At 39.6% G+C, this 24,870-nt stretch overlaps 2 protein-coding genes across 2 annotated transcripts; both read right to left on the reverse strand.

Moving 5' to 3' along the window:
- Positions 1-661: 661 nt before the first annotated feature.
- NEK3 (NIMA related kinase 3) lies at positions 662-12,394 on the reverse strand. The gene is made up of 16 exons (XM_026053326.1): positions 12,334-12,394; positions 11,495-11,730; positions 10,606-10,699; positions 10,333-10,430; positions 9,241-9,324; positions 8,544-8,611; positions 8,337-8,423; positions 7,522-7,576; positions 6,631-6,831; positions 6,222-6,291; positions 5,599-5,645; positions 4,213-4,315; positions 3,677-3,820; positions 2,455-2,589; positions 1,750-1,876; positions 662-798 (listed from the first exon to the last, which is right to left on the reverse strand). The coding sequence occupies exons 2-16, from the start codon at positions 11,609-11,611 to the stop codon at positions 720-722; spliced, it is 1,509 nt and encodes a 502-aa protein (XP_025909111.1). The 5' UTR covers positions 11,612-11,730; positions 12,334-12,394; the 3' UTR covers positions 662-719.
- A 659-nt stretch (positions 12,395-13,053) lies between these two features.
- CKAP2 (cytoskeleton associated protein 2) lies at positions 13,054-24,775 on the reverse strand. The gene is made up of 9 exons (XM_026053339.1): positions 24,715-24,775; positions 22,117-22,204; positions 20,204-20,282; positions 17,872-18,677; positions 16,720-16,909; positions 16,044-16,211; positions 15,477-15,549; positions 14,565-14,955; positions 13,054-13,854 (listed from the first exon to the last, which is right to left on the reverse strand). Exons 1-9 carry the CDS (start codon positions 24,773-24,775, stop codon positions 13,623-13,625), a joined length of 2,088 nt encoding a protein of 695 aa, XP_025909124.1. The 3' UTR covers positions 13,054-13,622.
- Positions 24,776-24,870: the final 95 nt, after the last annotated feature.

A 24,870-nucleotide genomic window follows, 5' to 3' on the forward strand; every position in this document is an offset into this window, starting at 1 on the left:
GGGCTTCCCAGGAATATGGTGGAGGGCACTTCTGCACCTGCCCTTGCTGTTGCTCTCACAAAATTCACTATTGAAACAGCAATACAGCAAAATTCACTATTGAAACAGCGATACAGCAAATACAGCAGCCAGCACAGCCCCCAAATCCGGCACTGCGCCTCGTGCCTTCTGTGGCATCAAAAATCTCACAGCTCTTAAAGAAATTTTTCACTGTAGCAGGAGAAAATTAATCTGTATTTATGAAGAAATAAGCTTTCTTCCACACATGTGATGACATCCAGAAGGATGTTGCCATGGAAATAATTAGGGCATAAGCACAGCCTCAGGTGTTTTCAAAGGATTAATAACGGCAGGCACTAATCCTGAAATAATTAGCATAGGGAAATATTTTCAGTTATACACCCTTCAGACAACATCAGTTATTCCTAGTTTATGCCATTTCAGTGTGTAGTCAACAAGCTGTTAACATGAATGCTTTTGGCTAAGCATTTCTACAAAGCTATTACCAACTACACATGCATTTATAATCTACGTTTGTTTATTGGCAAGCATTTTAGCTGGAAATTTCATTATGCATTTTCCCTCGTCTGGTATGTGATGCACATAACATGCTCACTCAGAATTAATTGACTGAGATCCCTTTATTAATAACTACAACAAATCCTGGTTTGCATTGTAAATGTCAGAAAGTATAAAACTTCTTCAATTATTGCAGAGATTCAAGCTTTCAAGTTACTGTGTTTCAGCATCATTTTCAGTTCCGACACCCAATCTGGGTCATCTTCCTCATCAAAGTCCCTAAAGAGAGAGAGTTCAAAATGTTATTTTGCAAAGCAAAATCATGCAACTTTGTAAATCTGTATTTTTCCCCAAATTACCCTATAAATTATGTTAATTATATGTTAATACGAATATTATATGAAATTATGTTAAAACATCATCTTTGAGATTTATTCCCTGCACCATTCTGAGTTGAACGAAAAAGGGTTCAATTTACCCAAACTAAGTTTTATCAAAAAACAAATGTATATCTTATGATTTCATGTATGTGTTAATAATAACGGCTTGCAATTGAGCTGGTGTAATACCTGCCTAAAACTTTCTTCTCAGGAATAATAACAAGGAAAAAGAAGAATGTAAACTGAGATTTCAGTCACCAATGTGTGCAGGCAAAGCGTGCACACATCTATAAATAAAATATTTATGTTCAGAATTTGTCATAGTACATCTTCCTTTTCCAAAAAAAAAACTCTAACACAAAAAAAATAAGGGAGACGTTTAAAAGTTTCTACAAATGTATCTCTTAAGTTGTTACAAAAGACATTTTATTGCACTAAGTATGAAAGATATGGAGTGCAACACACAAATAAAGCAAGCACGCCACTAGTGAATGGTTTCACTGTTGGTAGCCGATTTCAAAATTAGGGTACAATGATGTTTCATGCAAAAAAGCAGCTTGCACAACGCCGTGGATCTCATCTCCTGTCTTCATTTCTGCAAAATCTCCGGCAAAACCAGTATGCTTACTTATCTGTTTCATCTTGACATCATTAACAACCATAAATACACCAAAGAAGGTAAGTGCTGTTAAATTTTAACACAAATTAATCATCAGTTTTAATATCAGACAAAAGAAGGATGAATTTAGAAGACGAGAAAAAAAAACTTTTTTTTTCCAGGGGATTTTTTTTAAAATTTCTTCAAAGGAATCAAAGAAAACAAAAATATAAGGATGCTATTTGGACATACGTGTCATCTTCATCACTTTCAGGCTCAAGTCTCTCCAAATCAGTGATAGTAGCTTCAAGTTCACCATCCAATTCATCAGATACTTCAGTTTCATCTGAAAGTGGCCCCTTTAGTATATTTCCAGAAGCTTTGAAAGCATTAAAAAAAATAACAAAAAATAGATTAAAAATATACATACAATATAGTCTTCTTAAGGCATTCTACATTTTTTTCTGAGGTTCTAGTCCAAGTTGTTGCTCAAGTGAGGACATAAGCTAATAGAGTAACTGAAGTGCAGACTACTATGTGTGAGTGTGACCAGACATATTTATAGTGTACAGTTTGAGCTAAATGAAGCAGTTCTGACAGAAATTATCTTTTGTACCACACTTTTGTACCACTCTGCCTACTCAAAGGCACCATGACCCTTTGGCTGGGTAGAGACCACGTGGCTCTGCAGTCTCTGAGTTTATGGCACAGCCTCATTTAGGTACTGAGTTGTAAGCGACTACTTCTTGACGAGATGTCATGAAGATGTACAATTACCCACAAGCTCTCAGATTGCTTTTTATTAAGTTCACACTTCATTTGGTAAGCATTAAAATCAGTCCATTCTGACATGAAAGCAAGTGCATAATCTCTCTATACATAGGGACTAAGTAAAAAAAGAAAAAATCATTATGAATAAACTTGTTTGCAAAGTTTGCCTGAAAACTGGAGATTTACCTGGTTTATAAATCGTGTATGTTTTAAATGCTAAGCTGACATCTGCATTACTGAGAATGTTCATTAGGGTCTGAGGAGTTTCCTTGTTCCACTGCTTACGTGGCTTATTTTCACTGTAGTTTGTAACCCAGCCACCTAGGTATAAAATCATTAATAAACATTTAGAAAATGATGTTAACTGCATGGATTGCAAAGAAGACATTTAAGAGAAAAATGCAGGAGGAAAAACACTAGATGTTTCTGTAGCACTGCTGCCCTCTCTCAACGTACTGAGGTTGACAATATCAAAGTTGTAAGGAAAAAAGAAGGCAGGAGGCAGCAAGGAGCCAGCAGAAAACAAGCAGAAAACAAAACACCTAATGTGAGGACTCAGAGCATTCATCTGCTTAACCAGTGCCTCCTCCAAGGGCCTCGCAAAATGGAGCCCATGGATGTGACATTTCTATTCCTGTTAGTAGGAGAACTAATGCATATATGCATTTTTTTCCATCTTTCACACTGTCATATGTAGTATGTCATGCAATATTCTACCACAACTTGGGAATATTTTTGTATTCTTATAACGATTATTTCAACAATATGTATTTACACTTACAAGGAATTTATATACCAATAATAACAAGACATACTTATAACAACCGCATATTGAAACTTAGCCCATTTTTCAAAATAAACTCCACATTAAACCCTCCTGGTAAAAGCAGTTGACAGAGAAGAAGGGAGAGTGTCCCACATGTGAGCTGTGTCACTAACAGTTTCTGTCTCCGTGATCTGGGCATTATCTATGTGTTAACTAACAGCAGAAGTAGAGCTACAAACACTACAGGCTCCCAACAGCACGGTGTACTTGGAAGACAGACAGCTCCTTTCTGCATCACATGAACCTTGTACCATATCCAATGTGCCACCCCAATGAACAGCATGTTAAGGGCAGGTGGCAGCGTAATTGGTGAATTTTAGGGTTGCTACTGCGAACTATGCAGCTTTTATGACTCCTTGCAATTCTCCCGTCACACATCTGAGACTTTAACAGCTTCCTAGAGTTCTTGCATCATTCCTCATCAGCACTGTGGACTTCTTGAGTGTCTACCAATAGAAATTTTTGAAACCATTTTTACGTTTTTTTGTTAATATCCTAAAAATCTTGCTTTTAAAAACTTTAAAGCAGTATCCATATTACTTGAATTAAAAATGTGTGAAAAGACATTTAATTTGAACTTACCTTTACTCTCCTCGGACGTAAAACTGGATGAAAGCAAGGATGCGTTTTCCAGGACATCCACTATGGTATTGGATATCTTTTTCTCCCACTGCCTCCTGTGAGGATGTGACAAATCCATAATACCTGGGGGATCTTCAGAAGTTTCTGCTTATTGGCAACAAAAAGAAGATAATAACCAGCATCTAACTCATTTCCCTTTCCTTGCAAAGCAGTACTAGACATAGAGTATTTATATTAACAGTGATATTTAGTTCTATCAGGTCAAGCCTGAATTTGATTTAAAAAAAAATGTAAAATGGAATCATACATTAATTCTATACCAAATATTTTTTAAAAAAAATCATTTTTCATACTTTGGACTTCTTTTTTTAATTAATTTGGGATGAAATTAAATCTGTAATTACAGACACACAGTGTCATGTTCTTCTACTGACGCAGACTTGTATGTTCTACCTGTTTATGGTAACATAATGTGGTAAGAACAATATTACTACACGAAGGTAAATTTGTAAGTCTTGAAACCATGCAAAACTTACCCTCCTCACCAGATTTCCCTTGCTTATGTGGGTTTTCACTCAAATCCTTGGTAATATTTTCCTGTTGCAAGGGGCTACATTTGCTACTGGGTTCTTTTCTTTGCTTTAAAAGAATCAAAGACATATTACTCGTTCACTTTGCTGTCCAAAAACCAGTATTTAATATTCACATGGCTTATTTTAGTTTTGCTATACAATGGTTGAAACAATCTGAAAACTAAACTACTGACACCCTGCCATCATGAAGGCAATTGCACTGCATCTAAGCATGAATCACAGGATGGTTGAGGTTGGAAGGGACCTCTAGAGATCATCCAGTCCAACCCCCTGCTCCAGCAGGGACACCCAGAGCACGGGGCACAGGGCGGCAGCCAGGCGGGTTTGGGAGATCTCCAGAGAAGGAGACTCCACAGCCTCCCTGGGCAGCCTGTTCCAGGGCTCTGGCACCCTCACAGCCAAGAAGTTTTTCCTCACATAGAGATGGAACTTCCATGTTTCAACTTATACCCATGGCCCCTTGTCCTGTCACTGGCCACCACTGAGAAGAGCGTGATCCTTCCTCCCTACATTCTCCCCTCAGGTACTTATATGTATACAGGGCATCATCCCCTCTCAACTTTCTCTTTTCCACGCTAAACAGGTCCAGCTCACTTAGTCCTTCCTCATGCAGTAGATGCTCCAGTCATGCAATTTGTGGGTTTATATTTCATACTCAAAAACAACAGAAATATAAATAAATCATATTCCCAGAGAAAACAAGATGCACCCAAATATTGAGCTTTTTGGATTGACAGATCTACTAAAACAGAAAGAAAATAAGCCCTACTGGCAACTTGTTTTGAAAAATACAGTCAATATGGCCGAGACAGGTCGTGCTATGATTGACTCAGAAGTGATTTCTTGGTCACCTGTGACTTAATTCTCCTCACCTGAAATCTCACATGGGCACTAATTCAAGTGAGAATTATAACCAGATTGGACTCATTCTACAGGAGCCTGTTCAAAGTGTGTCCCTAAAGCAAAGGAAAGGCCTAATTTTAGGCAACATCTTGAAACTTAGAAGCAAAGGACGTTTTTTTTTGTTTGTTTGTTTGTTTTTTTTTTGTTTGTTTGTTTTTTTTTTGTTTTTTTTTTGTCAGGGCTATAATGAAATCCACTTTGCAACTGAAATAAACGTGGAAAACATCAGCCTGCAAGACATCAATACGTTACAAATCTGTGAATTTGAAAGTGCACAGGAAAGCACTGAAACACAGATGACACCAGACCTAATGGACTTATCTATGCCTTAACAAATAAAAACAGTTGTCAAAATGAAATTTCTCTAATAGAGAACTTTCTAATTTCCTAAAAATATCACAACTGTATTTATATTCAAATACTTACCTTATTTATTTTCCTGATGTTTGAGCTTTCACCAGCAGCAGTGTTACCTGATATGTTAAGGGACAGAATCAATAGTTAAATTCACATTTTTGGCAAATGTGTGGTAAGGTGCTCTTCCAGGGGCATGACAATGATGCCACTCAACCAGGCAATGACAGAAAATTACGTGAAGCTTCTTCAGTCTTCTGTCCATCTATCTCATTCTCTTTCTACTCTTCAGTTCTTCTGAGCTCTTCTACAGTAAAATTGGACCTGCTTGTGCTACAGATTGTGGTGTAGTTAAGTCTGGGACAGGAAAAAGTCCTACATCCTCTTTCAAAACTGAATACTAACGAAAACAATTTGCTTTATCGGATTCTGAGAAATAAATCACTTCCATATTTAAAACACACCCAACAACTAAAAGTTTTCCTTTTTTTTCCTAGAATTGAATAGTTTACACACACTTCAAGCATTTTCCACAGAAATTCAATGAGATTAGATTGTGAGTTAATTAAAAGTCTATTTGAACATGTTAAAATGATGTTCTGTAGCTGTATTTAAGATCTTACAGTTCTCAATCATTTGGTTATTCCTTACTGCTGTAACAAAAATTAAAAATAGGAGGGGGCTTTTGAAATTACCTTTCGGTCTTGCTGCACTGCCTTCATGTTTCCTGTTTTCCTTTAATGCTTGTTCAAATACAGATGCCATCTGTAATGAGTACAAAGAGATGCTAGTACTGCATTGTTTTAATCTCTCCCACATTACTGTGTATGCTATTTCTTAAAAACAGTCTTCATACATCAAAATACTTTTACAGCTAAGATTATCTCCTAATCTTAACTGAACCACATCAATACTACACTTTTCTTTTTAAAACATCCTTCTGAAAACTCACTTTCCTGCAAAGTTTGCAAATATATTTATGGCTGTTCAAGTAGGATCTGCACAGCACAACATTTTATATTGTTCTAAACAGATAACTTGATCCAAAGGAAACAGAATTAGTATTTAAGATGTACAAACTATTGCTTAAAGAATTTACTGCACCTCAGAAGGCAGACAATTTTTGACAAGCTTGGTCAAGCAGCTTCTTTCAAGAATGGTAGTGGCTGATGGACGGTTCTTGGGATTTCTCTTAAACATCTGCTTTATTAAGTAATGAAGCTCATAGGAATAGTGAGAGGGCAGTGGGTTGTAGGATCCTTTGCATATCTTAAGGATGAGATGTTTCCAGCTATTGGCTTGAAACTGCAGTAAAAATAAATGAACATATAGAACATGGCATTTTAGTGTGAGATGAAAAGAAGCTGGTATTAACTGAATAGTAGCTTTCATTTGGGTGTAATCACAGAATCACAGAATGGTTAAGGTTGGAAAGGACCTCTAGGGATCACCTAGTCCAACCCCCTTGCTCAAGCAGGGAGAATGGTTTAAGTTGTTATTTTTCCCAGCTAATTGTTATGAGTCTGCAGTTGGAAATTAGTTTTTAGGCACATGATCTAATGACTTCAAAATGAAGCTGGGACAGCTGAAACTGTGGGTGGCAACAACCTGGGCTAAAACAGCCGAACTTCCATCTGCACAGAGGTGTGTGTGGAACTCCATCCTTGCTGTGCATTCCACTGTGCCCCAGCAGGGCACAGGATCCTTTTGCTTCGCTTGGACAGGTAGGTCAAGAACAAATGGGACAATCATATAAAAGGAGCATAAAACCTGGGTACGTGACATTTTGCTGCTGTTAAAAACAGAAGGAGACTCTGATCCTTGATACATTGACTGTAAGAAAAATGGAAAAATGGAGCAATTCTTCCTGCTTTCAACAGCAGCAGCAAATATATCTGCCAAATATACAACTGTGAATCGACCAAAATATAGCCAACTGCTAATTAATTTTTAAGGAAGTCCAAAACTTCTCTGATAACAATAAGTCATACTTACTGGATGTCTGAGAGTGCACAGCTCATATAAAATGCATCCCAGAGACCATATATCACTGCAAGTACAGAGAAAGATGAGAAATTTGAGCCAAAGATTACATTTTAATATGCTGCCAAGCAAAAGTTAAATTCACCATCCATGTGCTAAGCTAACTGAGTTAAATAAACTAAAATAAATGTAAATCATCATAAAAGACAAAACAATTCTGTGTTTAGTTTCTCCAGTGAAACGGATCTTGTTACCTTTGTTATGTTCCCTCATGGGGAAAATAAGTTGCTTTATAAATCAGACTCAGGTACAACTAGGGTCAAGGAACACATTTGTGAGAGGAGATATAAAATGGTTTAGCATTTTGGCATCTGGGAAAAGACCTGTAAAAACCATATTATCGTGATGCTATTATGAGTTCTTGTATATAGACCAAAACTTAAGAGAGTTATCAATTCTGTAGCCATTCTATAACAAGGAAATGCAGGAATAGCTTAAAAAATAAGAGCAGATAAAGAACACTCATATACATATACATGTATCTATATTATCTACATCTATACCTCACGTATATTTACTCCCAGAAGTTCACAGTGACTGAAATCACAGGAAGCAGTGATTTGAATTTGTGAGACTACAGATGCTGCATCTTCATTTACTCAAGCAAAGAGAGATTTAGGTCTTTGCACATGAAAACCTGACATGACCCATTTCCAAACACTCTTGCAGCCAAGACCTTCTCCAGAGCAACCACACAGCAGCCACCAAGGCAGATTTGGAGAACAGCAGAGCCACACACCAGCCAGGCACCACCGAAGCACCAGTACCTCTTGTTGTTGTAGGGCAAGCTTTCCCACACTTCCGGGGGCACGTAGTAAGGAGTCCCCACATACGTGCAAGCATATGATACTGGGCTATCAAAGTAACAGAAAAAAAAAAAAACACATGAAAAACAATGTTTTAAGATATCTGTACTATTCATCAATGGCAGAAACGTATTTTACACCACTGAGATCAGTGGAGATATCACATACTGTGCAAGAAGACGGGCTGACCCAAAATCTCCCAATTTTACTTTTCCACTTTGAGTGAGGAAGACATTCTGCAGTTCAAAAAAAAGATAAAGATTCATAAACTTAAAAAAAATCTACAAATAGTTTCTGCTGTTAGTATATATAGAAAACAAGACAACAGTCTGGTATTTTACCTTTATAATATTTTTTCACTTGCTTCTTATATTACTTTTACAAAAGAAGTTAAAAATTACTGTTTTGCTTAGAGGGAACATAAAGGTTATGTGACTAGTCTAGAGTTCAACCGTAAGTAGCAGAAGAACCAGAGCTCAGAAATGCCTTGATCTCAATGCTACACTCAAAGCACCACGGCCCCACTTTCTTCTGCACTTTTACAGTAAGAAAATGAGAAGCAAGATATCTACAAACTGCAGACTCCTTGGCAACTATTTTCTTTATGCTTCTTTCACCCTTTTAAACAACTGGTGCCATCAGCGGTACAGGAATCACATGCAGATATGAGAAGGTCATCTACAATTAGATTTTCCAGCCCAAAATGCTAGCTCATCCCATACACTCATCCTTTTCAGCTGTCTGGTATTAAACTCAAATGAAAAATACAGTAAGCAGAAGTAGCAGGATATTATGAAATGGGACAAACAACTGCAGGCAGAAGAGGGTTTACAAAAGGCAATAAAATTTTAACTTGTTCAGTCACCTTGGACTTGATATCCCTGTGCAACACACGTTTATCATGAATATGCTTCACACCCAGGCACATCTGTACAAACCAGTGCAGGATCTGAAAGAAGTAACCACAGGTTATAGCAGCTCAATATGTAATAAATATTTCATCAATGGAATAAACAAACAAAAACTGAGAAAGAAAAAAAAGATGTTCACAATATATGGTAGTTTTAAATAATTCAGGCAAAACAACCTCCAGGCAGCATGAAAGATTTAACTCTTCAAGCTAAGATATATTTTAGCACTATGGGAACAAAGTCTGCTGCTTCTATTTTAACAAGTTAACAACAAAGAATGAAATTAAAGAGCCACTAGAGGACGCTTTATCTGATGGCCATTTTATAAGCACGACAATTATGATTTCATAGTTATTTAACAGATTTTTTTAAATTACCATTGAGTTTCTGGTTTCCAGAAGGAAAAGTTTTCTCTTTAAATATACAAAATACAGTTCTCAGATGCTTGGCTAGTCTAACTACCGGATTAGATTACCAGATTAACTAAAATGATGTTTCTAGAGGTAGCAGGAAGATGTTTTCAATCACTGCAGTGTAACTTTAGACCTTTTCATGAAGCCATTTTATAGTTTCTATGATACAAGTTTATGCACGCTGGATCTTTTGAACATTTAATTACTATGTAAAACACACACATTTAGTCCCTGGCTACTTTTCCTTATCTTAAAGTGCTTTATTTACTATTCATTTGCACTACCTTGTACTGGTACTGAAAAGAGCTTAGGGTTAAATCTGACAGAGTTTAGGGTTAAGTTCTTCCCTTAATTGCAAGCACTTGTGCATGAAAACTCGACCATGTTTTTCATATTGTCTGTGTATCTCCTAGATGCAGCAAGCACTTTCTTGTTTATTCCTTTCTCATTTTTGTTCTTACCTTGTCTTTGTTCTGCAAAAAAAAAAACCCATGTTCTTATATTCTAACCACTGTTTTCATTTAAAATATTCACCTTAAGGCCTTTGTATATCCACAATTTGTTTTACATGATAAGAGGTGTTTCAGTTTACATGAAAAGGGACTTTTAGTTCAGAATTATGTCTTTTCTTACCGTATCTTCAGAGAACAGCTTTCCTCTTTGATGCTTAATCTTTTGCATTAGATCTCCATCATCACAATATTCCATCACTATATAAAGGTGTCCATCAGCTAAATTGTAAGTAATTTAAGAAGTCATTTCATTGACAAGTATATTACCATTTTTATGATCTCCAACTACATGCCATGTACATTATAAGTAAAATATTTAATCCCAATCCCTCAGCAGCATGCAAGTTAAACTCTAAACTTTGTCCAGCCAACATATGTATGTGCTTATACTTACCTTCAAATGATTCCTTAAAAGCTACAATATTTGGATGTTTCATTTTAGCCAACAGAACAGCTTCCTTCCTGGAGTTTTCTACATTGGATGACGACTGAAAATGTAAGGTCATATATATAAATGTTGCACTAACGTCTTCACATATACCCATTACACACCTCATTTCCAAAAGAAAAGTGTTTTTAATAACTGGACTCCATCTTATTTTCCTTAGTCATTTTAAGAAATCATTTTAATTCAAAGCATGAAAACTCCATCTTTTTTCATATGCGGTTTATTACTAGTTTAAAACTTCTTGCTTTACTTTTATAACTGGGAGAACATTTAATTGTGTCAGTTAATGCTCTTCCATTTTAACCATGCAAATCTGTTCCACAAAGCTGCACACTCTGAACTGCTGTGGTATTTAAACATCCTGTTTTGGCACTTACACATTAGGTGACTTTAGCACACTTAGCAGTTTACATGGCATAAACTGAGTATAAAGCCAAATGCACAGATGTTAACACCAGTATGGACAGAGCCTCACATTTAGTACCTTTTTGTTAGCTAAATACTGAGCAGGTAACTGGATAGCTTCACTTTACTGCTGCTGAAAATCAGGTATTTCCTCATTAACACTGCTGATAAAATCTTTGTTCTGGTGAAGCCAATGGGAATTCAATCAATGACGTGGAGCAACAAGGATCTCATCCTTCTCCTATATGCCACACTTCCTAAAACGTACCTACAAACTTCATGAAACAGATCAGACTTTAACCCTGTAGCTGTATCCTGTAAATGTTGAACGTTCATAACTCTCAGCACAGGCATGCTGCATTTTGGAAATACACCCAAAATTATGTTTTTTTAAAGCACGTGGGGTGTGAAATGCAAATGTAACACTTACCACTGGAAGTCCTATTTCCTTCATTGCGTACTTCTGATTGCTGCTTTCATGATGAACCAGGAGAGCTCTCCCAAAGGATCCCTCTCCCAGCACTTTCAACACTTTGTACTGCTCCATTCTTTGTAAGCCAAGATACAACACTTCTCTGCAAATATTCTCTTTCACAGGATAAACTTCTGAACTTCCTCATGACAGTGATTCAGTTTTTAAACCCATGTTAGCCATGTCTATGTTATCTGCGTGAGGAAATGCATGCAAAATACTGAGAATGGTTGACAAATACAGTATACAGATACCCACAATTGTTCAGTTTTGCCATAAATACAAATTTTGATCGCTGACTTTACCGCACATAAAACCTTCAGAAAGACCAATTTAACACAGTGTATGTTGATTATCTTTTATCTAGGATGCTCAAAGCTCTTTGAAAACACGAATAACAGTCCTGCAGCACACCAGCTCTCTTTTTATTTTAAATAGCCTGCATTTCTGCACATGGTTTAAGAATTCAAAACAGTCATAAGCAAAATGATACACAGCAGTAAGTTTCAAGCTGTTTGAGGCATTTCTCCTGCAAAACTGTGAGCAAAACAAAACCGGATTCTGTTCGATGGGGAAACATCATTGACGCTCATGTAAAAGGACCTTTTTTTTTAGTTTTCCAGACTTCCCTTTGCGTTCCCTTTAAAAAGGAGGCACTTCTAATTTAAGCCACCAACAGTTCCAATTGTAGTTCAGATGTATATGCGTGTATATGTAGCACTTAAAACACACGGATGAACTACGTTTAGCGGGGGCACCTGGGGGCCTGGCAGTTAAACGCTAATCATTTTACTCACACCATAGGACATGTAGCTGTAGCACCTTGCTTGATTTAAGGGCACCTGAAAAACAAAGAAACAAACAAAGGGGGAAGATAAAGCCACAGTGCTTAATCCATGCCGCTATTTTGCGGATTTCTTTGGCGTTTCCATTACTCCCCCCCAAGGGAGGGGGGAGGCAGAGGGCAGCGCGGCGCGGCGGCCGCCGCCTCCCGCAGGACAGGCCCCGCGCTCCGGCTCCGCGGGCCGTGCCCGGGGCTGCACGAGGCCCGCGGCGGCGGGACGAGGGCGGCGGGGACGGCGGTTACGGCGGGCGCTGCGGGGCTCGGGCTCGCGGCCGCTCCAGTGCGGATCGGGGCCTGCCCGCGCGGGGCGGGGCGAGGCGGGACCAGCGACAAGATGGCGGCGGCAGCGGCAGGGTGGTGCCCTTGGCTCCCGGAGGGCCTCAGGGATGGCGGCGCTGCCACCCCCCGCCCCCGTAACGGCGCTGCCCCGCACACGGGAGACCAAAAACGAGCAACCGTTCAGCTTTATTAATGCACAGAGGAGCCACGCTCCAGCCACCATAATAAACAGACCCAGCTTGGTCCTTGGATGTACAGAAATTTCATGGCATTCTGCCTCTGCCTGCTCACTGCCATCAAGCAATTACCTTTATTCCCAGCTTTCCAGGCCCTGGGGCCTGTAGCCGCTTTCCAATTAACATTTCCAGCCTAAACCCATAAATAAACAACAAATACAGATGAGTTCAGTTTAATCACGTCTACCATGTTACAGACTAACACAAAACACAGTATTGGAATAGTAACATAGTCATTAGTGTATGAGAGCTTATCTAAAATAAATCAGTTAATAATCCCAGTAACTAGAGGGATTAAAGTCAGTTTATTGAAATAACCCCCAAAAAATGGATACTATGGATATTGTTTGGACTAGGTTCCACACCTTACTAGCTGCTTTCAATTTTTTAAAGCTAAAAGGGGCTAGAGTAGATATTCCCCAAGTGGAACACTTAAGGTGCTGCTAGCAATACACTACAACTGCAAAACTACTACATGTAGTATATTAAACTTAGCCTTAATTGACTAATTAGGATGAATCATTTAATATGAAGACACTGATGTTTCAGTACCATAGGAGCCCCACTTTACCACAGGAGTTTTAAACGTTTAAAAGTTTGGTGACAAAAAGCAGTTAAATTTGATCTTAAAGTCATCCTTACAAGTTTTGGATAGCATCTCAAATTCGCTAAAAACAAACCTCTTTAAAAAGGATCCAACACCTCTTCCCCCCCAGTTATTACTATTTTACTCTTCAACCTCAGCACTTGTTTCTTTCACTGCAGTGTTCTGCTTAGGGACACATGCAGTGGGTTTTGACCCCAGTTCCCCCAGCTGTTCAAGTGAAGGCACACAGAGATCATGATCCTTGTCTGACAGCTTGCACATCTTCTCCCGTAGACGTTGAGAATATCGTAATGGGGTCGCAATTTTCAGGTCTTTAGCACTGGAGTCACTTGCCTCATGGTGCATCTTTATACTTAGGAACAGAAAAAATATTGTATTAAACAATCACCTAATTATGCATGCTAATTTTGCAGCACCTAGTAGGAATAGCAAGTCATGACTCGCTCAGTTATAACCTTAGTTAACCCTGAGTTATGACTTGCACATTTCCATAGCAAGAGGAAACAAACAGGTCCTTCCCCTTCATATTTAAAACTAGAAAACCACTGATTTTTTTGTACAGCTCTTCCCCAGGCAAAATACTTCAATTTGGTGCACAAGATTCAATTGCACTGTGGCAGTAAAGAATGTAGGTGTTATTTTTCCTGGATTACCATCTAGATTTTTGCCTCAAGATACAATCAAGCTTAAATTCAAGAGTATAATTATATCTTGTTCACTTTCCTTCTAGTTTATGACAGCAACCACATTATGTTTAAGAAGGACTTTCCTCAGTTATTTCCTATTTTCTCTTTACCCAGGCCAGGGTGGAAATGCTATTACCACATGGGCTTCAGAAAAGGGGATCCTGAATTCATGCCTTTACTATAGGCATTCAGTTGCTCGGTAGGCAGGAATTCATCAAACAAAACAGTCCATTTGAATTAAAGGTATCCATTGTCAAAGCTAGCTCTGGTTAAAAAAAAAAATACACTTCTGAAAGGCAAAAAAAAGCAGGAAAAAGTCTAAGCTTTTGAAACCCAGATACTGCAAGATTTCCACAGCAATCTCAAATAACCTTACCTTTCCAAGTTTGGAGTTGTTGGTAGATTGCACTTCATTAAATAAGATGCATCATTCTCCTTGCCAGGAGAATTAAGTGCTCGGGTCCCATCTTTTACCCTGACTTCACTCTGCTCTTCTGCTTCCCATTTTCCAGACTTCTTTGTACGATCTTTTGTTTTGTGCTTTTTGTTCTTTTTGGGCAACATCCCGTCTCTTGTTTTCAAGTCTAAATCCATTTCTTCATTTTTGATCACTTCATTTCTAGTCTCTGCCTTCTTATCGCTCCCTGCTTTCTGGTCCTCTTTTGATTTGAGATCCTTTAAGTCCTCCTCAACTTGCTCTGCAGATGAACTGGCTTCCTTGCTGACTTCTGCTACCTCCCTTAAATGAGGTTCTATCACAGCTTCCCCTAAAATTAAAATATGGGAAGTACAGGTGTATTAGTGCAACTAAAGAGCAGTTGATCACCATGTGACAAAAGGACTCACTAAATATTTAAATCTTCTTAGGGAGATCTCTGAAAGATTTTGCCAAAGATTTTGCTTTCATTATAAGATACGCTACACTGAACAGATAGGTGGCCACTTTGTTTCCAAAACCACTTTTAATATTGAGGTATCTTAAGTGTCAGAGGCAACTGATTTTTAGCTCACAAGAACGGTTTGGTTTAGGTTTGATTCTCAGGCTGAAGCAGCTGATTAACATTCATCTCATAGAGCTTAAGTAAAAAATCTTAACATGAAACCATGTCCTCCATCAGGTACTACCCATTTTTGCATTTCTACAATTGAAAAGTATTCATTTATCAATATTAGTTTTGAGCAACTGAGAATACAATCACAGTGAAAAGTTTTCATAAAATAAAATCTTATATAAGCACAAATAATCTGAACAGTTTATTGCCTGTCAAGTCAAAGTACTTAAACTTACCATCCTCAGACTTCAATAAGTTTTCAGTATTTTTCATAATATCTATTAGTGAGCACCGTAGTTCATCTTTTGGCTGAAAGAAAGTTTGTTACTGTTATAGAGAAACAATTTCAAAATTAAACATTTCAGCTTTTTGATACAGCAGTTACATGAAAAGTGGTACAGACTACATAATATTCACGTTAAAACCGCTTCATTGTTGTTGGAATATAAATCCAAAGACTTAAGTGAATCCTACTGAAGGGCAAAGCTATGTCTGATGCGCTAAAATCTTGCTGATATTAAAGCACAGGAATTCAATCCACCAGAAAATGTAGAATTTTTTTTTTGGAGGGGGTAGTTATTTAGAAGTTTCAGTCCTCACTTTCTGTTTGGCAGAGCATCTAATTGAATGCATCTTAAACCTTTCTCCTCAAAAAAAAAAGACTGTAGAGGTTAAGCAAAAACTGGAATTTGTTGTAAGTAGCATAGATTATCCTATTACTTAAAAATACTCTTAAATAGCAGCTTTAGAGGCTATACTTTTCATGCCTTTAAATTCACTTGTCTTACAAGCAGGCATCTTACCATTGCTCCTGCCAAAATGGCTTCCTCATAGACCTCAATGAGCTTTTCAATAGGGCCCATCTGTTCAAGATGCATGCAGCAGATCCAGTATTTTGCAAGCTTTTTAGCCTCAGGAATATTCTTGATCAGGTCTTCCAGCATGGCATGTACTTCATCCCTTTGACATCCCTAGGGTGTACAGGAGAGGAGAGACTTAGCTGAAGTGAATGTTCTGAAGCACTGTGTTTTAGGTGACTTTGACCTTAAAAATAAGCTAAGGAAGCTTTTTTTTTTTTTTTTTGGAGGATGGGGGGGGGACAGGGGGAAGAATGGTGACTATGAAAGTTAAAGATAGTATTTACTAGAGTGAACTATGCTACATTCACTTTAACAGGAGGCTTTTCATTCACCTGTTTTGCCAAATAAGAGCTACTCCAACAATACTATAAACAGAATGGGTAGCAGAGTCCATAGCACACATGCAGAACTACTGCAAACAGGCTTTCAGAGGTCCCAAGAAGTAAGAAGATACACTTGTCCATCTCCACCCCCCCTAAAAAAAAGATCTATGATATTACTTTATTGGGGGTGTAGTTAGGCCCTGTATTGTGTCACTGTTCCAGCCTATCTACAGCACTTCCATGGCCTAGGCATCTATATGATGACATTTTTACTTGGCAGGGAAGAGATTTGATACCTGTTCCATTAACTGCAGACATTCTGAGAGGGCCTTCTTGACTTTTTCATCATGTAACAAATGCTCTGAAGAACCTTCAGTAGCAGGGAACTCCTGTGATTCACTTTTAGAGTGGGTTCCCAGGGACATGGATGGAGGTGGCCTCTTCATCACTCTCCCTTTGGATGCCCTCCATTCAGCCAGGCGAACTCTGCATTTAAGAACATTAACCCCAATCAAGCATTATTATTTCTACAGTGATTGACACTACTTAGGGCAAGTCACAGAAAGACACTTCCTGACAAGGCAAGTAACCACAGAGAGCCCTCCAGTCCTTTCCCTCTAACCCAAGGGGCATACAGCTTCCACACACATTTGTGCAGAAACCTCAGAACCACAACTAACACCTCCAGTTCCTACCTATCAGCCAAGCTGGAATACTTTAAACTCTCCTTTCCCAGAAGCAGCAAGGCCAAGACTACAAATTCCCTTTTTCTAGAGAGGGTAAAAATGTGTTTCTGATCTGTTGGCACCTCTCTTCCATGACCACTATGATCCACCTCAGAGCCAAGGAAAATTCAGAGCTCTGGAGGAAGATTGTTTCTAAAGGCGAAGACTGAGCAACTGTGGATGCTATCACAGCATTTTAATCTGCAATCGATACTGTCTAAGTGTAATTGTTTTCACATCCATTGAATTTCCCTCTTTCCAAAGAGCACCAAGTTTCCTACAACTTGGAGATCACTCAGCTTTGCCCCATTACCTAGACTGCATTCAAAGCTGAAAAATACTTCACTGACAAATGCTCTCCCTCAGCCTATGGATGTGGTCACTTCTACATGCATTTTGCATGAGTGGTTTTAAAGCACTGGTGTACATGCACAATTCATTTACACGAGTATCTGCATCATACTTAATACTGTCACAACACTTGCCTCAAACTGGAAACATATGAATGAGTTTTCCATTAACATTTGCACAGAACAAGTTGTAAGTCAAAGAACATTTGGTCCAAATCCCCCTTTTTCAGTATTAAGACTGCAGTTTTACTTTTGGTCAGCTTTGGTCAGCATGAAGTTCAATTTAAACACAGAGTTCTCAGTTTTCAATGCATTTGCAGGAACAGATAGATCAATTCAGCTACATCAAGCTACAAGAGACTAATTCTGTTACCTTCTCTCTTCTGCTGACTCTTTTGGCAGAAGAGATTTTCTGTTGCCAATAGCTCTAGAATCCTGTCCTGACTTGGTAACAGGAGCAACAGAACTTGTTTTTCCTGTAGCTTCTGGTCTTGCATCTCCATCTTTCTTCACCACAGATATTTTGTGGTCAGTGTTGCCCAACACAGCCCTCTGTGGCACTGAGCCTCTTCTCCCAACCATCTTTTGGACTGTTACTTTTGTTAGCGAGACAGCAGATTTTGATTGTTGTTTATTCAGACTGGACTGTGAGCCAATAGCTTTGATGGCTGATTTATTCTGGAATGGGAGGACGCCTTTTGATTTTACAGCAGCAGAGGAGTTTGTGACTTTGATGGTCTTCATAACTACACTGCAATTGCTTGTGGAGAAAGATCTTACAGATGGCTTAGTGGCAGAAACAAGAGGCTTCTTATCCGTCAAGGACCTCTCCCCTCCCTCACTTTTTGGTGCCTTTCGGAAGGAATTTATTTTTGACTGAATAACTTTGCCACGATATGTACCAAGCGTGGGTTTCTTTGGTAGGCTGATGTTTGAATTTTGCTTTTCTGCAATCAGTTGCTTCTCTTTTATACTTCTGACATGCAAGAAGGACTGGCTAAGTGACCCATGTTGGGATTTTATTTCAGTGACTTCATCCTTGGAAGTAAGATCAGGATTACAGTTTGTCCCCACTGCGGAATTTGCCAGAGTGATTGTAGAAGATTTTATAGGAACATTTTCTCCTAAGGTTCTGCTTGATTGATCCAGTGAAAGTTTATCAGTATTCTCTGCATCTTCCTGAAATAAAAGGCATACCATGGAAGTGTTAGACATACATTCATGCTGCATGTTACTCATTTCTGAAAGGGACCTTTCACACATTCACAGAAAGTCACCTGTTACTGCAGAATTGACATCCAAGAATCAAGAATCAAGTATGAATTATCTGAACTATGCTCTTGGGGATGTAAGGGTTAAACTCTTACAGAAACTAAACTCAAAGCAATTATCAGTACTCACCTGCCAACACTGCCTTCAAAAAAAACAGTGGTCACAAATACATATTTCCTTTAGGCTGCGTAGAATCAGAAGCAATAGCTCACTTCCAATAACCCATCACTGTGCCCTTTCCCTCTTAACACAAGGCAACAAATAAAGCCCTTGAGAAAAGCATTAGCATATGTTAGCAGAAGAGAGAAATCTTCTTACTAACGAGCAATAAAATAGACAAAGAGCAGCAAATAGATAAAAAAGACATTTGAATAGTATCTCTTCCATTCTCCTGTAATACTCCTCACAAATCTTAACTGCGCATACTCAGGATAATCCTAGCTGAGAGGTCATGAAAAGCAGGATCTAGTCTTTTCCTTCAAAAGATGTTCTACAGCAACTAATGCAGCACTGTTCAAGCAACAGCCTATGGAAAGGCAGGAAAAATACCAGAACAGCATGGAAGGCTGCAGAAACTGGAGTTTGTTGCTCATGTGGGCTAGGAACTTACTGCTGCAGAGAATATTATCAACTTTTGAAGTTACTGTTTAGGATTTGGCTCAAAACTCAACTAAACCACAACATACTTTCCTGTAAGGAAGATATTCTTGAATTGTTGGAAAACTGTACTACACCTTATTTCCTGAGCTGCCATTCACAATTCATTTTAGGTTTAATCAGGTCCATAACTAGTTCTTGGGTACATGGACTGCTAATTAAAGAATGTACCTGATTTGTCCATTCAGTTTTAAAAGGACGTGAGAAATTAACACAGATCAAGGTCAACTCAAGACCATCTAACATAAAAGAAAGTTGTTTTTAGTGCTTCCCTGCCCTTGTTATGATTTAGAGAATATATATTTTGCTATCTCTAACAAAAGATATGTATATATCTTAATTCTGGAAAAGTTGGACCAAGTGATACACCAGAAGCATTACTTTAAACTCTGATTAAGTGTTCAGCATTGGCTTCTGAGCACAAAGTTTGCCAGCATTGTTCATGAGTTGGCATCTTTTGGAGGTTTAAGAGGGGGAGCAGAGGAGAAATCAACCTAGAACAATGGTAATTCTGAGAGCAAAAGACATTGCTTAGATTTTAAAAAACATCCTGAAGACTATCCAAGCAGCTCCAAAAATCCCATGGTGTGAAAACTGAACCAGTTTTATTGGCACAATAATTCTTAATCCCCTCTCCAGTCAGGTACAAACCAAGCCTCAGTATGATGCACTGCATACAATAATATGACAGTGCACTAAATGTGATTGCATGGAACATCGTAGCCCCAAAAACGAGTGCCATCCGTATTTGAGTATTAGTCTAAGAAAAGACTTACCATTTTTGACCTTGCAGATTTTAAGGTCTGTATTTTGTCTTGCAGTTTGCTGCTAGTTACTTTCCCAGTTCTGTTACTGCTTTGAAAGAAAGAAGAAAAGCAACAAATTACATCTTACAAAATAACATTTTTAAGAGCAAGTTTACATGCTCCAGGTGTCAGTCTACAGACTCACACTGAAGCATTTCTATTCAGCTTGTATTCTTGCCCCAGAAAAGATAGATTGCTAATCAAGTAGCAATTATGGCTGAGGCTGCAGAGCATCTCATCCTGCACCATAAAGAGCTGAGTAGCTGGGAGGGGAGAGAATGGGACAGACCACATTCACTGCAGCCATCACTCGTATTTAAGGGGGAACAACCTGTCTTGTCTGACACATCTACTATAGAGGTCACCTTCTGCACATACTGCATGTTTGGAAGGAGGAGGGGGAAGAAACAACAAAATGCTGCATGCAAGACGTGCAATACAACAGACTATTGCAGTAATAAGGCCAGGCCTTTGAGATGGATCTGTGCAGAAATGCATAGTTCCCATGACACTAAGCTTCTTCCAAAATCTGCAACAGGGCGCCAGAGCTGTCATGATCCCACTCTACAGCAAGTACCTAACCCACCACGGCCAGAAGCTATGAAAATCTAATGACAATTCAAAAGAGCATTTCAGTTCCCAGTTAAACTCAATTTCTTCCTCAAATACTTCATGATACAATATATAGAACAAGTAGCACAAGCCACCTACAGCTTAAAGTTAATATTCTGATTATCAGCTGATGTCTTTGCATCAGATTATGTTCTGGAAATGAACTACATTGAAAAGGAAGGTAAATGTATTCAGTTATTTCTGAATGCTGGAGAAAGCTTTCTGTATTGTGTTATTACTTTGTTTTCACCTGTGTTGCAGAGGATCAGTTAAGGGAACTCAACAAAAATAACAGTGTTAAGGCCAGCCCACAGTATAGGCCAGTAACAGAATATCCAGAAAACTAAATATCTGCAAAACAGAAGCATTAGTCATAACCACAAACATGATGTCATTTAACAGCAAACTAACTGAAAGCTACAAATAGCCCAGGAATTGGATAGCCAGGAAAGGAACTGAATGAAAGCAGGGAAGAGATAAAGTAGATCTGACACTAAGTTAAAATGGTTATTGCTACAGTGCATGCAGTTTGCACTGATTTTCTAGTACAAAATAGCCTTCTACAACACGAAAACAACTGCCTAAGAGTGTGTCAAAGGATATTTATCCTTGGCATCTAGGCATATTTTATATTCCAAAGTTATTGCCCAGGCAGATTGCAGCATTAAGTAGTTCCATCCACTGTTGAACAGGGAACCACGACACTTCAAATATGTGAAGTGATAAACAAGACTCCAAATGGACGAACACAAACGTCACACTGCAATTCACCATTTGCAGATTAAATGTGACAAAGCTGCACCAGACTAGGAACTAACATTATAGCTAGAACCCTCTGGGATGGTTCACACCACTGTATCTCAAGGAAGCTTCAGTTGCTTACATAGAAGTCTTACATAAGATGCTTTGCCAGATTTTAGCCAATAAAGAGATTTAATTACAACAGTAGAAAAAATAGCAAGTACAACTGACTGGTGCGAGATAGCCCATACTGTGCTAACAAATTATTGTTACTACCTGCTTACCCATTGCACAGGCTGGGTCAATTACAGTACGTTTATTTTTAACAGAAGGTAGACCCCTGGTATCAGTACTAATGGCAGGGTTAGTAACTACTAAGTAGAATATAGAGTAAAATAGAATGAACACAGACAGCACAGCCTGCATAGGAACTGGAGAAATCATTTATTAGTAGAATGTAAGTTAAAGGCAAGCAGCAGCCCTGAAATTTCCTAAGGGAATATGATCCATAGCAGAAAGCAGGATATTACCTGAAAGATGCCTTGTTTTCTTGAATGCACACACCAGAAAAGGCCTTTTTTCTTGACAGATATTCTTCAACTTTTTGTCTTCTTTGCTCTAGGGGATTAAAAACATCATATTAATTTGTCTTCATTCTCACCTCAGTTATTAGTTCAGAGCAAACTATCTCTTAAAACAAGAGTGTGTATAGGAAAGTACTAAGGCTTAAACTCTGGCTGGTTAGGAAAGTCTTCACTTTATCATTCACACCTTACAACATCACATACATTTTTCCACTTAAGAGAGGCTATATGCAAACTTCACAGTGAAATTACCCCAAATCTGTACACAACAGATGTCTGGCTATGCTAACTAGCAATCTAAAAGAATACCTGATTTGCAAGGGGAAGAAGTTAGGCTTTTCCACCTGATATTGATGTCTCTCTAATGGCTCACACACACAGCTGGTTCAGCAAGCACTTTCCATGTGTCACAGCTGTCAGGCAAGCATTGCACAGATGGGAAACAACAAACCAACCCAGAAGACCATCTGTGAAATCACTACGTTGTCACCCGGGCATCTGCACAAATGCTGGACCAACAGCAGAAGGGTGAACAGTGCAGGATGGTCCTGAAAGGGCTCTTAAACCTGCTGTCTTTGCTTCAACACAGAAATTCATTCCAGAAAAGGACACTGCTTCCCTTTTTCTCCACTGTTTTACTGCACAGTAGTGACTGTCAGACTATCATTGCTGATCACCTGCCGGGAGCTGGTGATGTGAGATGCAGGCAGCAGCTGGGAGGGGACAGTCCTCAAAGCAGAGGACTGAAGCAGCCACACAGCCAGTCCTGGCAGCGAGGACTTCCAGTCTTCCACATGCAGGGGGATGGCAGGGCAGAACATTAGCAGGAGCCTCTCTGAGCACCGCTTTCTTCACTGCATTCAGGAACTTGTAGCTTTGCACCATCCTCCACCATGAGCAGGCTCATTTAGCCCTGGAAGTTTTCTTCAGGGAATTAACAGTTCAAGCTGAACCTCCTCAAGCAGCCCCTCCCAAGCCTCTCTGCTTGCTGTGCTCCCACTCTTGATGCACACTTAAGAATGAGAGAATCATTAAGGTCGGAGGGGACAAAATCACTCAAGACTAAGATACTCTGTATTACTGGAATTTAGACACTGGAAATTGCAAAAGTGTCACACAAGTCAGTCTTTTAAAGAAAGAGGGAAGAAAAGGCACTTCACTGTGTGGTTCCATAGTCTTCTTTTTGTCCTACAGAATGTTGCAGGTATCCTTAAGGCCTCCTTCCAGCTTAGGAGAAGCCAAAGGGGTAAATTTTCTCATGCACTGCCATACCAAAGCCTGAATCACTAAGCTGGGAGTAGATTGAGACTTGGGCTTACTGTAGCAATGATGATTTATGAAGCTGGACCAATTCTGCTGCTGAAGAGCTAGGTACATGACTAATTTGCTGGCTACTTGTGCTAAGTGACAACGACAAAGAGGAATACCCAAACAAGTCAGAGAACAATTGATCAGAGCTCATGAAAAATGTGCTTAAATTCAGGTAAATTTGAGAAGTAGAGCTTGTTTCATTGTAGGTTTGGGGGAGACCTGGTTTCCCAGTGAAGAACAGTGAAGTGGCTTGCAGAGTTAAAGTTCTGCAAAGGAACCCATGTCAGGTTTCTGTCAACATTCACCAAGTTTGCTACAACCAGCATTCTGCTCCTGGATGAGCTTTAAACAGTGAGAGAGGATGTTGGTGCCTGAGTGTTTGTATTAGCTGAGTTTTAGCTTATTAGTTTCAGTATTAGCTTGTATTGAGATTCAGTATAGTTCACAAGCATCAACCAGTTTATATAGAGGCTGCTATTTAGAAGTACTTCTATCCTGATTAATCAAAGTCTATGGTCTTTTTCAAGAGCCATTATTTTGTTATTATACAAATAACAAAAAGCAGCGGGTGCTTAAAAGAAGATAAAGACTTTGCTTATGTGTCCAATGCAGTTGGATGATCCAGCAAGGGGGTCAGTGACAGCACAAGTGCAGCAATGGGTGCCACTCACCTCAGCTGTGCCAGCATTAAGAGCCCAGGTGTCCTAAGGGGCAAAACTACTGGCCATTCAGGGTGACTTACAGTTTCAGCAGGGGCTTTGCAAAGCAGAAGGCTACAGGGCATCCATCAGATGCATCTCCTTGAAAATAAAAGGCTGCCTTTTTCATTCCCTACCATACACACAGAGGGACAAGATCCAGCCCCAGCACCTGTGAGGGTCACCACAGGGCGAGGGGACACCAGCCTGGGTGGTGAGACAGGCTCTTAGCCTGGCAGGGCAGTGCAATGGCCCAGAGTGGGGACACCCTCACCCACCGCAGGCAAATGAGCACCAAGACCAAAGCGCTCAGGATTTATGCCGGAATTCAGCTCTAGATCCTTTCATAAACTCGCAGCTTGGTTTGGGTGCAAACTAACCGTAGGGAGAAACCCTAAAGTCCCCTCAGCGCGACGCTCCGGGCGACCTTCCCGCAAGGCAGCGCCCACCACCCGCCGCCCCCTGCCAGGAACGCGCCGCCGGGGCGGCTGCGGCAGCAGCGTCCGCTCGGGGGGGCCCCTCCCGCGGCCCTTACCTCGGAAGGCCGGCTCGGAGCGGCGGCTGGGCGGCAGGCGCGGCGGGCCCCGCGCTGTCATGGCCGCCGCCGCTTTATAGGCCGCGCTGCGGCCGTTTGAATTACCCGCCGCGCCCTCCTCAGGGGGCGGGCCGCGCCGCTTGAACGGGCCAATGG

Source organism: Nothoprocta perdicaria, unplaced genomic scaffold (assembly GCF_003342845.1).
Source record: "Nothoprocta perdicaria isolate Ctin4 unplaced genomic scaffold, notPer1 scaffold_98, whole genome shotgun sequence".
Classification (NCBI taxonomy): domain Eukaryota; kingdom Metazoa; phylum Chordata; class Aves; order Tinamiformes; family Tinamidae; genus Nothoprocta; species Nothoprocta perdicaria.